The 18,011-nt window shown below is 47.8% G+C and overlaps 2 protein-coding genes and 1 long non-coding RNA gene across 3 annotated transcripts in view; 2 read left to right on the top strand and 1 right to left on the bottom strand.

Moving 5' to 3' along the window:
- Window positions 1–18,011, bottom strand: part of MRTO4 (MRT4 homolog, ribosome maturation factor) — a 366,835-nt gene that overhangs the window by 114,317 nt on the left and 234,507 nt on the right. The window lies entirely within an intron of this gene.
- The window catches only part of UBR4 (ubiquitin protein ligase E3 component n-recognin 4), a 151,596-nt gene that overhangs the window by 64,544 nt on the left and 69,041 nt on the right, over window positions 1–18,011 (top strand). The window contains exons 42-54 of the mRNA XM_060200953.1: window positions 301–453; window positions 959–1,186; window positions 1,456–1,613; window positions 2,057–2,228; window positions 2,436–2,637; window positions 10,173–10,336; window positions 11,126–11,342; window positions 12,090–12,306; window positions 14,121–14,184; window positions 14,613–14,747; window positions 15,740–15,914; window positions 16,705–16,845; window positions 17,809–17,930. Of these exons, the coding sequence (XP_060056936.1) occupies window positions 301–453; window positions 959–1,186; window positions 1,456–1,613; window positions 2,057–2,228; window positions 2,436–2,637; window positions 10,173–10,336; window positions 11,126–11,342; window positions 12,090–12,306; window positions 14,121–14,184; window positions 14,613–14,747; window positions 15,740–15,914; window positions 16,705–16,845; window positions 17,809–17,930 (2,148 nt within the window). The remainder of the gene's footprint in view (window positions 1–300; window positions 454–958; window positions 1,187–1,455; window positions 1,614–2,056; window positions 2,229–2,435; window positions 2,638–10,172; window positions 10,337–11,125; window positions 11,343–12,089; window positions 12,307–14,120; window positions 14,185–14,612; window positions 14,748–15,739; window positions 15,915–16,704; window positions 16,846–17,808; window positions 17,931–18,011) is intronic.
- On the top strand, window positions 16,855–17,149 carry LOC132541176 (uncharacterized). Its single transcript, XR_009552348.1, has 2 exons — window positions 16,855–16,996; window positions 17,066–17,149. It is a non-coding gene; the product is annotated as an uncharacterized LOC132541176 (long non-coding RNA).

Raw genomic sequence — 18,011 nt, 5'->3', positions numbered from 1 at the left:
TACAGATCTGGATCCCAGTCTCCGCCTCCCGTGTTCTCAGAGGAACATGCCCCTTTCCCTTACTCATATCAAGATTACAATTTACACACCATTGGGATGCAAAAGAAGTCTTCCACTGATTCCCCCTCCCCCCCCCCCCCCCCCCCGGTATTTCAGACTTCTTTTGTATGGGAAATTGTCTCTCTCTGAAAGCTCGAGAGCAGTATGTGCCACTAGATAGTCTCGGTGCTCACTGAAGGCAGGAGCGGTTCACTGCTTTTCAGATCATTTTGAAGCAGCTGTTTGTTCAATCCTTTCCAGGACTGCCACGTGCTCACCTTTAGTAGCTCAGGCTCAGTGTCCGACCACCTGGTGTTGCACCCCCAGCTGGCGACAGGCAACTTCATCATCAAAGCTGTGTGGCTTCCTGGCTCCCAGACCGAGCTAGCGATAGTTACCGCAGACTTCGTCAAGGTACAGTTAGATGTCTTGGTTGACGCAGTCCTGCATTCAAATCCAGAATGGTTGTGCTCTCTTATGTGCTAGTTTCTTCCAGGAATTCCTTTTTTCTCTTTTGTGTGCCAAGTTTTTCTATGTACAGGTAGTATGAATGCTTCTTTTTATTTTAAACCAGAGCTGCTCAGCTCTAGCTTGTGGTGTAGGGGGTTGAACCTGGAGCCTCAGGCATGAGAATCACTTTGCATAACCATTATGCTATCTATCCCTGCCCCAGACAGTATGAACTTGATTCTGGTTTCTGCCTCTACTGTGTGAACACAGCTATTAATTACTGTGTTTCTTATAGAACTTGTTACTGTCTATCTCTTGCCTAGTTATTCCTGATTGTGGGAAGACATATTTACTTGTCTTTATGTATCAGTAGTGCCTGATACTGTCGTTGAATCAGCAGTGAATTCACTGGGATCGTTTTGGGCTGGGACTCAAATTGATGTCATTCTTTTTCTCTTTTACCCTGTAGATTTATGACCTGTCTACTGATGCCTTGAGTCCAACCTTCTACTTTCTTCTGCCAAGTTCAAAGATTAGAGACGTCACCTTCCTTTTCAATGAGGAGGGAAAGAATATCATTGTTATCATGTCTTCGGCTGGGTACATCTATACTCAGCTCATGGAAGAGGCCAGCAGTGCTCAGCAGGGACCCTTTTATGTCACTAATGTTTTGGAAATCAGTCATGAGGACTTGAAGGTTAGAGCCAGTGTTCTCCTCTGTTCTAGATTGGGTTTAGAAACTCCTTTCTTACTGATTTTCCTTATCCTTTCTTATTCTCTTTGCTTCTTTTTACCCAATAGCAAAAACTTCATTCTTAGGAACTTAGTTTCATTGCTGTTAAAAAAAGAATTATCTATGAGAGTCTATGGTAGTGATTGAAAACTAGCTAGAGCCAGCATGACCGGAAACTGGAACGCGAGGCACTGCGAGAATGCCCTGCCGACGCCATGTCTTTGTGCCAACAGGACAGTAACAGCCAGCTGGCAGGTGGCGGTGTGTCTGTGTACTACTCGCACGTGCTGCAGCTGCTGTTCTTCAGCTATTGCCAAGGGAAGTCCTTTGCGGCCACCATCAGCAGATCAACTTTGGAGGTGTCACAGCTCTTCCCCATCAACATCAAAAGGTGGGCGTGAGCAGCGGCTGTTCAGTTCCACTGTGCCTGCGTTCACCACGTCGCCACTGTATCTCCACTGTTAGCCCTATCCTCTGGCTGCCTCGTTTTTAATGATCTGGTTTGGGGTGAAATACAGATGATACTGATGACATGCTTTGCTGTTCGTGGAGATTGCTGATAGGACAGAGGCTCACAATTGGCAGCTTTCTGGCCAGTTTATCACCGATTCCCTCACACAATAGACTCTTGTAATGTAGATTCCAAAACAGGACCTTTCTGTTCTAGATGCTGGGGTCTGTGAGACTGTATGCATGACTTTGAATACAACTGAGTCTCATGGATAAATTGCTCTGGGAATTGTAGATTGGTGACACTGGCATTAGGTCAAGAGAGAGGAACTCGTCTTGCTGGCAGTTGACTGGTTGGTGATGATGATGTTATTTGATCTGCAGTTCCAATGGTGGCAGTAAGACATCTCCTGCCCTTTGCCAGTGGTCTGAAGTGATGAATCACCCTGGATTAGTGTGTTGTGTCCAGCAGACTACAGGTGTGCCGCTGGTAGTTATGGTGAAGCCAGATACTTTTCTAATCCAGGAGATCAAGACTCTCCCTGCTAAAGCAAAGGTCAGTGTCAAACATCCCCACTACTTCGCTGAAGCCGCCTTCACTTCCGTGTGTATGTATCATGCCACTTTCAGGCTGTCTGAGGGGAGGCCTCTCGAGGTGTGTCAGTCATTAGTGCTAGGAGCCTTTTTGGGCTGTCCTTGGGGGCCACTCCTCAGCGGCTGGGAAAGCTGTGAGAGCATGCCCCGCCCTTTGTCCCCCACCCAGATCCAGGACATGGTTGCCATCAGGCACACGGCCTGCAACGAGCAGCAGCGGACCACGATGATCCTGCTGTGTGAGGACGGCAGCCTGCGCATCTACATGGCCAGCGTGGAGAGCACCTCCTACTGGCTCCAGCCGGCCCTGCAGCCCAGCAGTGTCATCAGCATCATGAAGCCTGTTCGGAAGCGCAAAGCAGCTGCCATCAGTAAGACCCTCCTCGCAGACCTGGGCAGGGTGGGGAGAGTAAGAGCAGTCTTCTGCTTGGTAACTGGAGGCCCATGTCGGGCTGTTGGAGAAGTCATGATGCATTTTCGCATTGGGAAACATAATGGGGGGGCCGGGCAGTAGCGCACCTATAGTACTGTGGTCAGCGCTTATAGTACTATGCCCAAGGACCCAGGTTCAAGCCCCGGCTCTCCACCTGCAGGGGGACTCTTCATGAGCGGTGAAGCAGGGCTGCAGGTGTCTCTCTCTCCCTCTCTCCCTCCCCCTCCTCTCAGTTTCTCTCTGTCCTGTCCATTAAAAAGGAAACGATGGCCGCCAGGAACAGTGTATTCGTAGTGCTGGCACCGAACCCCACGAGGGGGAAAAAGGAACATAAAAAAAAAGTACATGACTTTTCCAACAACCCAATATTTACCCGTGAAGAAAGTGACCACACGTTTTTGTAACAGTGGATGAGAACTGACTTCTTTGAAAGCAGCATCAAGGTTCCTTAGGTCACTGACGTTGTGTATGAGTTTTAGGGACACGCCATACAGAAGGCAAGGGCCTGTTGGTTCTCTGGGCCTGCTCAGAGGCTCTTGGGTGCTCAGTGAAGGATTATTCCTTAGCCCTTTTTGAAAGATTTTCCCCTCTGGGTTTAGGGACAATCACTTTCCTGGTGGGAAGAACGAGATGGCACGGATTTGAGTAGTTGACTCCTCCAGGTGCTTATTTCTCTTTGAGTAGTAAAGAACTTGTTCTCAGTCTCTAACTGGCATCAAACTCTTCCGTCAAGAGTCAAGTTTCAACTGAGGAGGGAATCACACCAGCCAAGAACCACGTAGGGATACAACATTAACTCAGAGTTGTTCTGGGCTTCATATTTGAGATAGTGTTGTAGCTCATTTGCCTGTAAAAAACTTTAATTTTTTTTCTCTATTGCTTGTTTAATTTAATAAAGGATGTATTTAATTATTTTTAATACATTAAAATTTTTATTTTCCCTTATTGTTGCCCTTGTTGTTTTAGTTATTATTATTGTTATTGATGTCCTTGTTGTTGGATAGGACAGAGAAATAGAGAGGAGGGGAAGACGGGGAGAGAAAGACAGACACCTGCAGACCTGCTTCACCGCCTGTGAAGCGACTCCCCTGCAGGTGGGGAGCTGGGGGCTCGAACTGGGATCCTTACGCCGGGTCCTTGCGTTTTGCGCCACGTGCGCTTAACCCTCTGCACTATCACCCGACTCCCTTTAGTACATTTTTTATGTGTTGGCATTCCCTTTTGTTGCCCTTGTTGCTTTGTTTAGTTATTATTGGTGGTGTTGTTGGATAGAACAGAGAGAAATGGAGAGAGGAGGGGAGACGGGGGAGAGAAAGACAGACACCTGCAGACCTGCTTCACCACTTGTAAAGAGACTCCCCTGCAGGTGGGAAGTCGGGGGCTCGAACCAGGATCCTTACGCCGGGTCCTTGCGCTTTACGCCACGTGCGCTTAACCTGCTGCGCCACTGCCCGACTCCCAGCATTTTTTAATTTTATTTCTTTATTGGGGAATTAATGTTTTACATTCAAAAGTAAACACAATAGTTTGTACATGCGTAACATTCCCCAGTTTCCCATATAACAGTACAACCCCCACTAGGTTCTCTATCATCCTTCATGGACCTGTATTCCATTTCAGGTTCTACTTGTGTTTTCTTTTCTGATCTTGTTTTTCAACTTCTGCCTGAGAGTGAGATCATCCCATATTCATCCTTCTGTTTCTGACTTATTTCACTCAACATGGATTTTTCAAGGTCCATCCAAGATGGGCTGAAAACGGTGAAGTCACCATTTTTTTACAGCTGAGTAGTATTCCATTGTGTATATATACCACAACTTGCTCAGCCACTCATCTGTTGTTGGACACCGGGGTTGCTTCCAGGTTTTGGCTGTCACAAATTGTGCTGCCAAGAACATATGTGTACACAGATCTTTTTGGATGGATGTGTTGGATTCCTTAGGATATATCCCCAGAAGAGGAATTGCAGGGTCATAGGGTAGGTCCATTTCTAGCCTTCTGAGAGTTCTCCAGACTGTTCTCCACAAAGGTTGGACCCATTGACATTCCCACCAGCAGTGCAGGAGGGTTCCTTTGACCCCACACCCTCTCCAGCATTTGCTGCTGTTACCTTTTAATTGGATTCGTTCCCTTGATGATGTCTTTAAAATTTATGCGGAAAAAAGTTCTGCCAGTATTTTCTTCTAAGTATCTGATAGTTTCTGGTCTAACATCCAAGTCCTTGATCCACTTGGAATTTACTTTTGTATTTGGTGAAATACAGTGATTCAGTTTCATTCTTCTGCATGTTTCGACCCATTGTTTCCAACACCATTTGTTGAAGAGACTCTGCTTCCCCCATTGAATAGTCTGGGCCCCTTTGTCAAAGATTAGATGTCCATAGGTGTGGGGGCCTCACTTCTGGGCTCTCAGTTCTATTCCACTGGTCAGTGTGTCTAGTCATGTTCCAGTACCAAGCAGTTTTGATGACAATGGCCCTATAATACAGTTTGAGATCTGGGAGTGTGATGCCTCTGGTTCTGTTCTTTTTTTCTCAAGATTGTTTTGGCAATTCTAGGTCTTTTCTGGTTCCAGATAAACATTTGTAGCATTTGTTCTTTTCTCCTAAAAAATGTGCTTGGGATCTTGATGGGGATAGCATTAAATTTGTAGATGGCTCTGGGTAGTATATCCATTTTGATGTTGTTAATTCTTCCAACCCATGAACATGGAGTATCTTTCTACTTCTTTGTGTCTTTTTCAGTTTCTTTGAGTAGTGACTCATAATTTTCAGTATACAAGTCTTTCACTTCTTTGGTTAGGTTTACTCCTAGATATTTTATTGTTTTTGTTGCTATAGTAAAAGGAATTGATTTCTGGATTTCAATTTCTTCTAACTTAGTGTTTGCATAGAGGAATGCCACTGACTTTTGAATGTTAATTTTATAGCCTGACGCGTTACTGTTTTGCCTGATGATTTCCAAAAGCTTCTTGCCGGATTCCTTAGTTTTTTCCATCTATGCTATCATGTCATCTGCAAATAAGGAGAATTTGACTTCTTCTCTTCCAATCTGTATGCCTTTAATTCCTTGCTCCTGCCGGATTGCTATGGCAAGAACTTCCAACACTATGTTGAATAGTAATGGTGATAGTGGGCAGCCCTGTCTAGTACCTGATCTGAGGGGAAATGCTTCCAGTTTTTCACCATTGAGTCTGATGTTGGCTGTAGGTTTGCTATATATAGGCTCCACTATCTTCAGGAATTTTCCATCTCTTCCCATGTTTTGTAGTGTTTTGATCATAAAGGGATGTTGTATTTTGTCAAAGGCTTTCTCTGCATCTATTGATATGACCATGTGGTTTTTGGTCTTGCTTTTGTTGATGTGGTGGATCACATTGATTGATTTACGTATATTAAACCAACCTTGCATGCCTGGGATAAACCCCACTTGGTCACGATGGACAATCTTTTTGATATACTGCTGTATCCGGTTGGCTAGAATTTTGTTCAATATTTTCGCATCTATGTTCATCAGAGATATTGGTCTGTAGTTTTCTTTTTTGGTTGTGCCCCTGTCTGCTTTTGGTACCAGAGTGATGTTGGCTTCATAGAAGCTGGTAGGGAGTATTCCAGTGTCTTCAATCTTCTGGAAGACTTTTAAAAGTAGAGGTATTAGTTCTTCTTTGAAGGTTTTGTAGAATTCATTTGTAAACCCATCTGGTCCAGGACTTTTATTTTTCGGGAGATTTTTGATAACTGTTTCAATTTCATTAGCTGTGATGGGCCTGTTCATGTTATCCATTTCCTCTTTAATCAGTTTTGGAAGTTGGTAGGTATCTAGGAAATCGTCCATTTCTTCCACGTTCTTTAGCTTGGTGGCATATAGTTGTTCATAGAAGCCTCGCATGATATGTTGAATTTCTGCGGTGTCTGTTGTGATAACTCCTTTTTCATTTAGTATCCGATTTATTTGGGTCTTCTCCCTTTTTTGTTTTGTGAGTCTGGCTAAAGGTTTGTTGATTTTGTTCACTCTTTCGAAGAACCAACATTTACTTTGGTTGATCTTTTGTATGGTTTTCCTATTCTCAATGTTATTTATTTCTGCCCTAACTTTAGTGATTTCTGTCCTTCTGGTTACTTTAGGGTTCCTTTGTTGTTCTTCTTCTAGGTCTTTAAGATGTGCAATCAGGCTGTTTATTTGTGCTTTTTCTTGTTTCCTAATGTGTGTTTGTATAGCTATGAACTTCCCTCTCAGGACTGCCTTAGCTGTGTCCCAAATATTTTGATAGCTTGTGTCTTCATTTTCATTGAAGTCTCGAAACATTTTGATTTCTTCCTTGATTTCCTCTTTGACCCAGAAGTTGTTAAGAAGTGTACTGTTGAGCTTCCATATTTTGGGACTGTTACTAATCTTTTGTTGATTGTTAAGTGTTAGTTTAATTCCACTGTGGTCTTAGAAGATGCTTGGGATGATTTCAGTCCTCTTGAATTTTCTGATGCTGTCTTTGTGGCCTAACATATGGTCTGTCCTTGAGAATGACCCATGTGGATTTGAGTAAAATGTGTATTCCAGTTTCTTGGGATGAATGCCTCTGAAAATGTCCAATAGTTGTAGTTTATCTATCTCTTCATTTAGCTCCTTTATGTCTTTATTGATTTTTCTGCCTGGATGATCTGTGAAGTTGAGAGAGTGGGGTGTTGAAGTCCCCTACTATGATTGTGTTACTGTTAATATATTGCTGTAGCTCTTTCAGTAGAAGTTTGATGTATTTAGGTGGCTTCTCATTGGGTGCATAGATGTTAATAATTGTTAAGTCCTCTTGATTGACTGATCCTCTGAGCACTAAGTAGTGTCCATTCCTATCTTTTTTAATCTTATCTATTTTAAAGTCTATCGTGTCAGATATGAGAATAGCTGCTCCTGCCCTTTTTTGTGGGCCATTGGCTTGTATGATAGTTTTCCATCCTTTCACTTTAAGTCTGTGTTTGTCTTGTTGAGTTAGGTGGGTTTCCTGTAGACAGCATATTCTTGGTTTGTATTTTCTGATCCATCTTCCTACTCTGTGTCTTTTAATAGGTAAATTCAGGCCATTGACATTTATCGATATCAAAAATTGAAGATATTTTAATGCTCTTCTTGTAGAGTTTTAGAGTGTTCTGATATATGTCCTATTTATATGGTGGTCTGATTGTTTATAGGAGACTTTTCAGAACTTCTTTCAGGGCAGGCTTGGTGATGGTTGCTTCCTTCAACTGTTGCTTGTCTGAGAAGGTTTTGATGCCTCCATCTAGTCTGAATGACAGTCTAGCAGGATATAGTATTCTTGGCTGAAAGCCTTTCTCATTGAGCACTCGATAGATATCTTGCCATTCTCTTCTGGCCTGTAGTGTTTGTGTGGAGAAGTCTGCTGCTAATCTTATGGGTTTTCCTCTGTAGGTGACTCTTTGTTTTTCTCTTGCAGCCTTCAGGTTCCTTTCTTTATCCTTATTCCTTTCCATTCTAAGTATGATATGTCTTGGTGTCTTTATGTCAGGGTTAATTCTGTTTGGGACTCTCTGCGCTTCTTGAATTTTTATGTCTTTGGTGTTGTCTAGACTAGAGAAGTTTTCAGCTATTATGGCCTGGAGAATGCTTTCTTCCTCCCCTTCTCTTTCTTCCTCTGGTATGCCAATAATGCGTATATTGTTTCTTTTGAAGTCATCCCATAGGACTCTGTTGTTGTTTTCAGCATCTCTTAATCTCTTTTTGAGATCTCTTCTTTTTTAGTTGTCTCTAATTCGTCCTCGATCTTGCTAACTCTGTCTTCAGCCTCATTGATTCTGTTCTCTCTGCCCTCTACTGCTTTCTGGAGTTCATCTATTTTTTTGCCCTGCTCTGATACTGTTTTAGCTTGTTCAGCTAGTTGCGTTCTTAGCTCAGCGATTTCAGCTTTCAGCTCTCTGATAACCATGAAATAATTAGTATTTTCTTCCATAGTCTCATTTGTTGTTCCTGTATTTCTGATTACAATTTTTTCAAATTCTTTACTCACTCCTGTGATTATTTCCTTAGCTAATGTTTGGATGTTGAACTCGTTATTTTGTGCTTCACCCTCTGGGGAACTTTTAGCTGGACTCTTGTCCTGGTTCGTTTCTCCAATATTTCTTCTTGTTGTTTTAACCATTTTATATATTATGTTATGAGTTCCCTTTATCAGTATTTTTCAAATTACTGATCACTATTGCCTGGATTGACTTGTGTCTAAGTAAGTTAATTAAAGGGTTCACAGTGGTGGAAGTTAACAGTTGTTTCACTAGTATTTTAATCCCTGAGTTGGAGCTCTGTGGTTTTAAAAGCCTCTTTTTTTTTTTTTTTCTTCCCTGTAGGCTATGGGAGCCTGAGGGCTTTTAAACTATCAATAGGCTTCTTAGCTTAATCACTGACTCCTGACCAAGAGATAAGGCAGGGTGGGGCAGAGATAATCCAGTGGTTATGCAAAGAGACTATCACAGCCCCTCAGCTATGCCACCGAGGTATAGGTCTTCTCTTGAGTTTCCCGGTTTGATCTCTGTCGCCTGGTGTCTCTCCCTATTGCTGCTCCAGATTCGGAGGGCAGTAGCAATGGAGACTCAGAGTTGCACTTGGTGAGTCTCTGGGGAGTCCTCTCCTCCCTTCAGCTGTCCCCTTGTTGGTGGAGCAGACTGGAGGTGGTGTCTCCACTGATAAACTGCTGAACTGTTAGCAGCCACTTAATCTCTCCTTAGGCCCCCTCTCCTCTCTGTCACCAGCCACGCGTGTTTGTACTCACAAGTGATTTACTGGGTTCCTGTGGTCATTCTAGTCCTGTCTTGTTTCGGTCCCGGGTGGTCTCCTTTGGTATTCCTAGTTGATCTGGGAGAGGAGAGGAGAGGAGAGGAGAGGAGAGAGGAGAGGAGAGGAGAGGAGAGGAGAGGAGAGGAGAGGAGAGAAAGCGATCTGCTGCTCGTAGCTCCGCCTCCGGAGGTCTCCGTTTGTTATTTTTATGAGAACTCTGACCAGCTCTGGCTTAAGGTGGTGCAGAGGACTGAACCCTGTCTTTGGAGCCTTAGGCATGAGAGTCTCTTTGCATAAGAGACTTACACTTCCCCAGCCCAAGATTTATTTTTCATGAAATAAAAGGGGAAGTCAGAGCACTGGTTGGGCACATGCTCATCCTAGTCCTTAGACACGCCTAGCCTGTGGGCTAGATGAACTGTCTCCAACACTCGATTACTTACTTGAAGCAGAATAGCAGTGAGAGAACCTGTTATTGACTCAGTACTGACAGTAGATTCCTTTGTCTTAATGGGTCAGCCTGTGGTTAGGGATAAGATTTCTGACCAACTGATCCTTCATAAGTGTCATACTGATGTAAGTATAATCCAGAATCTGACCGGAAGGTTTGCGTGTGTGTGTCTGTGTCTCTGGGCGCAGAGAGGATGGGCCAGACCACGCGTCCCCGTGCGGTCTGACACTCTGGTGCCGTTCTCCACAGCAACCCGCACTTCCAGCCAGGTGACCTTCCCCATTGACTTCTTTGAACACAACCAGCAGCTGACGGACGTGGAGTTTGGTGGCAATGACCTGCTTCAGGTCTATAATGCACAACAGATAAAACACCGCCTGAATTCCACCGGCATGTACGTGGCCAACACCAAGGTGAGCAAGAAGAGCGAGGGGGAGGCTACTTTGAGACTCTCCTTTCTGTGCGACGCGTGTGGGGGTGTCCACACAGTCATCTTGATTCTGCCTCAGTGGTTCCTGGAAGAAGTGGATATCCCTGCACCTGCACAGCAGAGCTGCTGCTCCAACATTCTTCTTCTCTCCTCTTTCTTTGTTGGGGCGCCAGTGGCCCACGCTTGATAAGCCACATTATGAGCAGGGCTGGAGACTCGCGGGATGTGGCGAGTGCTGGGGAGAAGAACCACTAAAGTTGTTTTTTTAAAAAATTTTTATTTTATTTTATTTATTTTTTAAAAAATATTTATTGTATTTATTTATCCCCTTTTGTTGCCCTTGTTGTTTTATTGTTGTAGTTATTGTTGTTGTTGTTGTTGGATAGGACAGAGAGAAATGGAGAGAGGAGGGGAAGACAGAGAGGAGGAGAGAAAGATAGACACCTGCAGACCTGCTTCACCGCCTGGGAAGCGACTCCCCTGCAGGTGGGGAGCCGGGGTTCGAACTGGGATCCTTAGGCCGGTCCTTGTGCTTTGCGCCACCTGCGCTTAACCCGCTGCGCTCCAGCCCGACTCCCGAACCACTAAAGTTTTAAGAGGCTGCTTGTTGCCTCCGTTTGCCCACCCTCGGAAGTCAGGATGTTGTTAGGGGAGTGCAGAGGTGTCCGAAGGATAAAGGAGCTGTCTGGGTCCACACCCGGAGTCACCGTGCGAGGACCGGTGGGAAGTTTGTCTGGCCTCTGCCTCCACTTACTGTGCTCTCCCCCTTTAGCCTGGTGGCTTCACTATTGAGATCAGCAACAACAACAGTGCTATGGTGGTGACGGGCGTGCGGCTTCAGATCGGAACCCAGGCCATTGAACGGGCCCCGTCATACATAGAGATCTTTGGCAGGACAATGCAGCTTAACCTGAGCCGCTCACGCTGGTTTGACTTCCCCTTCACCAGAGAAGAAGCCCTGCAGGCTGATAAGAAGTTGAACCTCTTTAGTGAGTTCTCAGCCTCTGAGGGCTACTGCTGGGGACTCTTCTCAGCGACTTTCCAGTATTTTGGGAATCCTTTCCTCTTAGCGACTCTAGAGTTCTGGGACTTCTTTATCTCCAGGGTCTGTCTCTGCCACCATGAAGCTTTGAGATGCCTTTGAAATAGAAAGGAGGCAAGGTGACAGGGAAGGGAGGGGCACCGCTAAGAACATCCACTGTGCGGGTCTGGAACCTGCCAGTGGGGCTGCCTGCATGTCGGGGCAGAGAGGGGGCAGGGCAGTGAATGCCGCTGCAGGACCTCCCGAGGACTGGAGGTCAAGGCCACTGGAACGCCTCCGAGCAGTGCCTTGCTTGGGCATGCAGAGCAGACTCGGGGTGCAAGGCCCCAAGGCTTGCGTAAGCCTGCCATCTTTTGCTGCCGTTTACCGGCCACCTCTCTGGACTCTTTTGCTCAGTTATAGTTGCCATCGGCATGACTGACAGTGCTTTAGACAGAGGGGCGGGCGCTCAGTGACCCATGGGGTGGGGAACAGCACAGAGAACCCTGACAGTATTATCGAGGGACTCTTCCTCTGAGTCAGGCTTTTTCCTCAGTGGAATTGATTGTGTCTGTTGATGATAAAAGGCCTACTGAACTCTGAGGAGATAGAGTCTCTTCACAGCTGAGGCCCAGTGTGTTTGCTGCTTTCCCAATCTAGAGCAGAATCGTCTGTTCAGAATTGGCTCCCTAAAGGCTTTTCTTATCTATTGCAGTTGGGGCTTCAGTGGATCCGGCAGGTGTCACCATGATCGATGCTGTAAAAATTTACGGCAAAACTAAGGAGCAGTTTGGCTGGCCTGACGAGCCCCCCGAGGAATTCCCTTCTGCCTCCGTCAGTAGCATCTGTCCTTCCAACGTGAACCAGAGCAACGGCACCGGAGACAGTGACTCAGTTGCCCCCCCCACCACCAGTGGAACAGTCCTGGAGAGGTACTTGTGCTGGCAGGGTGGTGTCAGTCTTTCTCCTTGAGAAAGTCAGCCTGTAAGAGCTGCCCCAGGCCTAGTCAGTGATTTCCCAGTTCTCATGTGTCCGTGTCCCCCGTCTCCTGGGTGTACTCGGAGCTGTCTGATTCTAGTCTCTGCCCTGGGGCTTCTGTGCAGACTTCCCTTTGGAGTGAGTACTCGGGCTGCTGGCTGGAAGATGCTTAAGTCCCCACTACAGATTGGAGTCTACTCTTGCTGGGATTGTAGGGGAAAGTCTTCCCTTCCATTCTGATTTCACGAGTTTCTCATCTCTGCAGCAGCTACTTCTGTGGTAGTCACTGCTGGCACGAGGCTGGCCGCCCGCCACATTTTGTAGCGGAGTCCAGAGTCCCCTGCGGCTCCCCCCAGAGGCCGCCTCTAGCATTGCGCTCGGCTTCCGTGCTAGTGCTAGGCAGCTGCCGGTTTGCCCTGGTGCCTAATCCGTAAAGGACGATGTAAGACGAGCGGTCTCTTACATTGCAGGTCGGAGACCGGCCCGGCTTGAGTCCTTCCCTCCAGCAGCAGCCTCTCCACCCTCCCAGCGCCTTCTTCCAGCCTCACCTTGTCTTGTATTGTTTGCTTACAGTGCATTTCCAGGTTTCCTGAGCTTCACAGTGTCTCCTTTTTCCCCCTTTGCTTCTCCCCCAAGTTCAGAAACCGAGCCCCTAACCAGGCTGGACCGGTCAGTATGCCCTGTGTTTTCTCTGCACGAGTGCGTGTGTGTCAGAGAGCATCGTGCCCAGTGGCGTGACTTTGCGTTGCTCCCGCTCCCGCTCCCGCTCCCACTCCTGCTTCTGTGGAGAGTCCCGCTCCCTTCTGTTCTGGTCGTTGCATGGCTGCAGAGCTGTTCCGTGTCCACGTGGAGTCTGCAGGGGCTGTACGTCCACCGTGGCGGTGGCTGCTTCTGACTCGGCTTTCTCCGCCTTGCCTGTTTCCCTCAGCCCTGCAGTGGAGGAGAGGGGAGGCGGCCAGTCCCGCTGTCTGAAAAGGCCCTGGAGAGCTTTTCTGCTCAGCCCCCCCCCCCCCCCCAGCCTCAGCTCCCTCTTCACTAGCTCTGCCCCCCAGCTCTCCTCTCCATGACCCCCGCCCAGAGTTCCAGCCATCAGGGTGTTAGCTTTTTTTGTTTTTTATGCCCTGTTGAACTCAGGAGTAAGCCCTGGCAAGCATGTTGCTTGGTGCCTTCCACGGCTGGCCTTCGTGTTCCTTCCCTGAGAGAAACTCGCTGTCTTGTAAAGATGCCTTGTTTCCCCTTGAGTGCTGGTGACTGACAAGCTCCTGAAAGAGCACTTTGCTCCCCCGCGTAAATGGGCGCAGAGGCAGTGCCTCGTGCGTTTCTCTCGGAGGTGTGACACTGCCTTCCGCTGCCACGGGGAGAAAATGGCGTTGACTTGCTCGCGTGTGTCCCTCCCTTCGCCTACTGATCTCTCGGCTCCCAAGCTCCGGGGCCCATCGCCTCCAGACTTTGAAGCCCGTCTCAGTGAGCCCTGCCACAGGCAGCAGGAGGAAATGCATCTGTCCTCTCTGAGGAGGAGAAGGCCTATCTTTGAGCGTCAGCCGACAGTCGTGGCCTCAGGCCCAGCTTCGTGCGGGAGCCAGGTTTCTTCTGGCCTGCGACACGAGACGGCGTGCCTGCTGCCTGTGGCGGGTTTTCTTGAGCTGGATTTTGTACTTGGCGTTCATTAGCTGTCCCCAAGGTCTTCTCAGCCATAGTCTGCACGGGCTAAAGCCATTAGGCGGGGAGAAGGGTGGTTGTACTCAAGCCAGCTTTCCTGTCTCCCCAGGCTGGTTGTGAGTTCTTTAGAAGCCTTGGAAAGCTGCTTTGCCGTTGGCCCGATCATCGAGAAGGCAAGTCCCTTTTTCAAAGAACACGGGGCTTTCTGAAGAGGCAGCAAGGCGGCGGAGTTGTCAGGAACTCCGAGGCTTCACAGCCAAAGCACGTTCATAGCGTGAACTCCAGCTGCAGAGCAGACTCCCGGGGAATCCAGCTTGGGACCTTACGCCTTGCTTTTTAGTGCATGGGGAGAGTGCCCTTCATAATATAGGATGACTGCTGGCACAGAACAGATGGACCCCGTTGTGGGTGTCACGCGCTTGGCTTCACTTTTTGCACTGATGTGGGAAAAGTGATCGTTTCTGAAAACCCAGTTGCCGTTTGTGGTCTGTGGAGCTTGACCCTGGCACTTAGGTGGGAGGAAGGTGGAGGACAGTATGGACAGCTCGTCTCGTCTGACTGGGCAGGCTAATGATGACCACCTTGCTGTCTTCTGTGCTAGGAGAGAAATAAGAATGCAGCGCAGGAGCTGGCCACGTTGCTGCTGTCCCTGCCAGCCCCTGCCAGCGTCCAGCAGCAATCCAAGAGCCTTCTGGCCAGCTTGCACACCAGCCGCTCTGCCTATCACAGCCACAAGGTAACTTCTCTCTCAGGCTGCTTTCCGTCACAGTGGCGGCTGCAGCACCGCCGTGGCGTCACGTGATTGATTAATGTCGACCGCACCAATATGTGTGTAAGGCAAGGGCGTGACAGAGTAGGGTGGGGAAAAGATGGCACTGGGCCTGCATGCAGGCTTCTCCTGGAAAATCAGTGCCTGTCTTTCAGAAAGGAGAGCGTGCTGACTAGTGGGCCACTGCTTGACACTCTCCTCTCTTTTTTTCCCCTGTCACTTCAGTAGGAGTAGGAAGACTTAAGTTAAAGCCATTTCAGTGCAAGAGGAAGAGAGGCGAGTAGCTGTGGAGATAGGAGGGTCGCCGGTGTTTCACTTTTACTGCTGTGAAACAGCATATTCCTGTGCGTCTGAGGAGTCGAGTGGCTGTTGAGAGACTCGGGGGGTATCTGTCTAGAGAGGGTCCCGCCTGTATGAGTGAATAGTAGACACAAGTGTTGAGTTAGGCTGATCTCCACGGATAGAAGAAAATGACTGTTCAGATCCATTAGGAAGAAGTCAGCAGCCCAGAAGCCTTGGCCAGTATTTGTGGCTCTCACCTAGAGACTTGAGGGACATGCGCTCAGCTTGCTGAACTTGTCAAGGAAAGGTAGTTTTGGAAACGTAATCTTTGGGTGATTAAGAACTCAGAATGAAGTGGTTCTTCTGCTGCAGGAAAGAGGTCAGGGATGTGGCGGTTGTGGGAAATTGAATGCGTTCTAAGTCTCCTTCCTTACTTGATAGTGATTCATGGCTTTTGGCTTTTATGTTCTGCTTCTAACACCTAACACACAAAGTTACATGGACATGTAAGACTAGAGAAGGACGGATTGGGCTTCTCTGAAGATTGGCTTCCGCTCTCTGTACTTAACCCGTTCTCTTGAGGGAAGTCACAGTCCCGGTGACTGCTGCCTCGCCCCCCCTTTGCCGCGATCGTCAGCCTTGTTTTTGGTTTATTCTCTGTGGTTCTTTTGTTGTAGGATCAGGCCTTGCTGAGTAAAGCTGTGCAGTGTCTCAACACATCCAGCAAAGAAGGCAAGGACCTGGACCCCGAGGTCTTCCAGAGGCTGGTGATCACGGCTCGTTCCATTGCTGTCATGCGCCCTAGCAACCTTGTCCACTTGACGGAGTCCAAGCTGCCTCCGATGGAAACAGGTGAACTTGGCCTCTGAGGCCCCGGGCCTGCAGTCTGCTCAGCACACTTTCTCCTCTCTCGCTTCATTGTTGGCACTGACAGCTGACTGACCTCTGCTCTGAGGCAGGGATTTCATTCCCTTGACCTTTATACTTCTTAGCGCTTTTAATGTCTCCCTTCTCCAGAGCTGAATTACCCCTGAGTTATTACTGAGCTTATTCAGTCATCCAGCATCAGAGAGCAGTCTGTCTCTGTGACTCTTCAGTGACAAGGTTAAGCCCGGGCCTTGGTTACCTGACAGTCGCAGCGTCCTGCTGTCTGCTCTGCTGCTCTGTCACTGCTGCTGCGCGTAGCGGCCTCGCTGGTGCTTGCTTCCGTTTCCTCCTCCTCATGTTGGCTCGGCACCAGACGCGGCTCCCCTTTATGACGTGGTTTGTTGATACCTTTTCAATTCTGTTGTTTACACGCTGTCATCATCTCGTCCTCCCCAAGAGTCATCTGGAAAAGTCACAGATGCTCTTCGAGTCTTAACAAGTCAACAGTTGGACCCGCGGCCTCGGACTTTGCTGCAAACATCTTGAACGCTCCCCTTCTCGCTCATTCTAACACACCGTGTTTTCTGTGATTTTCCTTTCCCAGACTGTTTTTTTCCTAGATGTGCCTGTTGGAGTCTAGGGATAGTTGGCATATTGATTGGGGCCCCACTTGAAACTCCCTCCCCAGGCAAGCTTCCTTGACCTGAGCTACCTTAAAACAAATTGAGTCCCGTCTCAGACTCGGCCCGTTAGCAGTTTCCTTTCTTTTGCTCAGAAGGAGCGGCCGAGAGGAGAGACCCTCACAAGCAGCTGGAAGGAGACTGCTGCAGCTCCATCACCCAGCTGGTGGGCCACTTCTGGAAACTCCACGCATCCAGACCCAAGAACGCCTTCCTGGCGCCCGCCTGCCTGCCAGGTATCATGCCGACCGGGGCACAGAGCGAACCCAAGACGAACCCGTAGTCCTTAGCCTTCACATTCCAGTTCTTCCCAAGTTAACGGGAAGTAAAAGTCTGTGAGAACAACACAGTGTTCCTAATAATGTGGATTTAGCAGTCGGTGTTGCAGTAAAGTACTTTTTTTTTTTTTTTGGGCATGATTTCTCTTTATAATAGGATTGAATATTTCACACAGAGAGATACTTTTTACGTGTGTCTCCTTAGCGGTGGTGTGTTTATTCTTGTCTTAAGAAAAGTGTAATAAAGCCAATTTGAGAATTATTTTATTCTAAGTTGCTGCTGCCTTTAGCAGGTAATTCCTCGCACTGTCCAGAATTTCGATAGAAGGTTAAGGACCGGAACAGCATCTGGAGCACTGGTGCTGGTTGCTGTTTGAAGATGCTGGGGAGGTCTGGGTGCTGGCGCAGCTGGTAGAGCGCACGCGCTACAGGGCGCGAGGGCCTGGGCTTGAACCCCTCCAGCTGCAGGGGGAAAGCTTTGCGAGTGGTGAAGCGGTTTTGCGGGTGTCTCTCTCCCTCTCTCCCTCTTTTTACCCCCTTCCCTCTCAATTTCTGGCTGTATTTAGTTAATCCAGTATTAAATAAAGAGAATGGTAAAAAAGTATTTAAGAAAAAGGATTGTGTCGGGGGGTAAGACGATGCCTAAAAAGGCATGTCAGGGTGATGCTTCGTATCACACCTGTGACTTGAGGGACATCTGTGCAGTGTCTTGAGACCCACAGAGTGCAGACAGCTGCTGCTTTCTGTGGTGGAGGACATTTGGAAAGACTTGTGAGGGCAAACTGGAGATGAGTAAGTTATTACTAAAACAAATCAAATCATTTTGATAGGCTGCATTACGTATTTGTCATCCGGTTGTTAGCTTGACGTAAATGCAGGTATGAGGTTAGCCGCACTTCAGCATATCTCCCTCCCCTTTAGGCCTGACTCATATCGAAGCTACTGTCAGCGCTCTGGTGGACATCATCCACGGCTTCTGCACTTGTGAGCTCGACTGCATCAACACCGCGTCCAAGATCTACATGCAGATGTTACTGTGCCCTGTACGTGCCGCCAACCCCAGCCGGGGGAAAGCCCTTTACCGGCTTGCTGGTTGAGACGAGGGAATTGGCATAGCGGCAGAG

The sequence above is a fragment of the Erinaceus europaeus genome, chromosome 11, assembly GCF_950295315.1.
Source record: "Erinaceus europaeus chromosome 11, mEriEur2.1, whole genome shotgun sequence".
NCBI lineage: Eukaryota > Metazoa > Chordata > Mammalia > Eulipotyphla > Erinaceidae > Erinaceus > Erinaceus europaeus.
The sequence above is the reverse complement of the archived record's forward strand: the minus strand, read 5'-3'. Positions and strand labels throughout refer to the sequence as shown.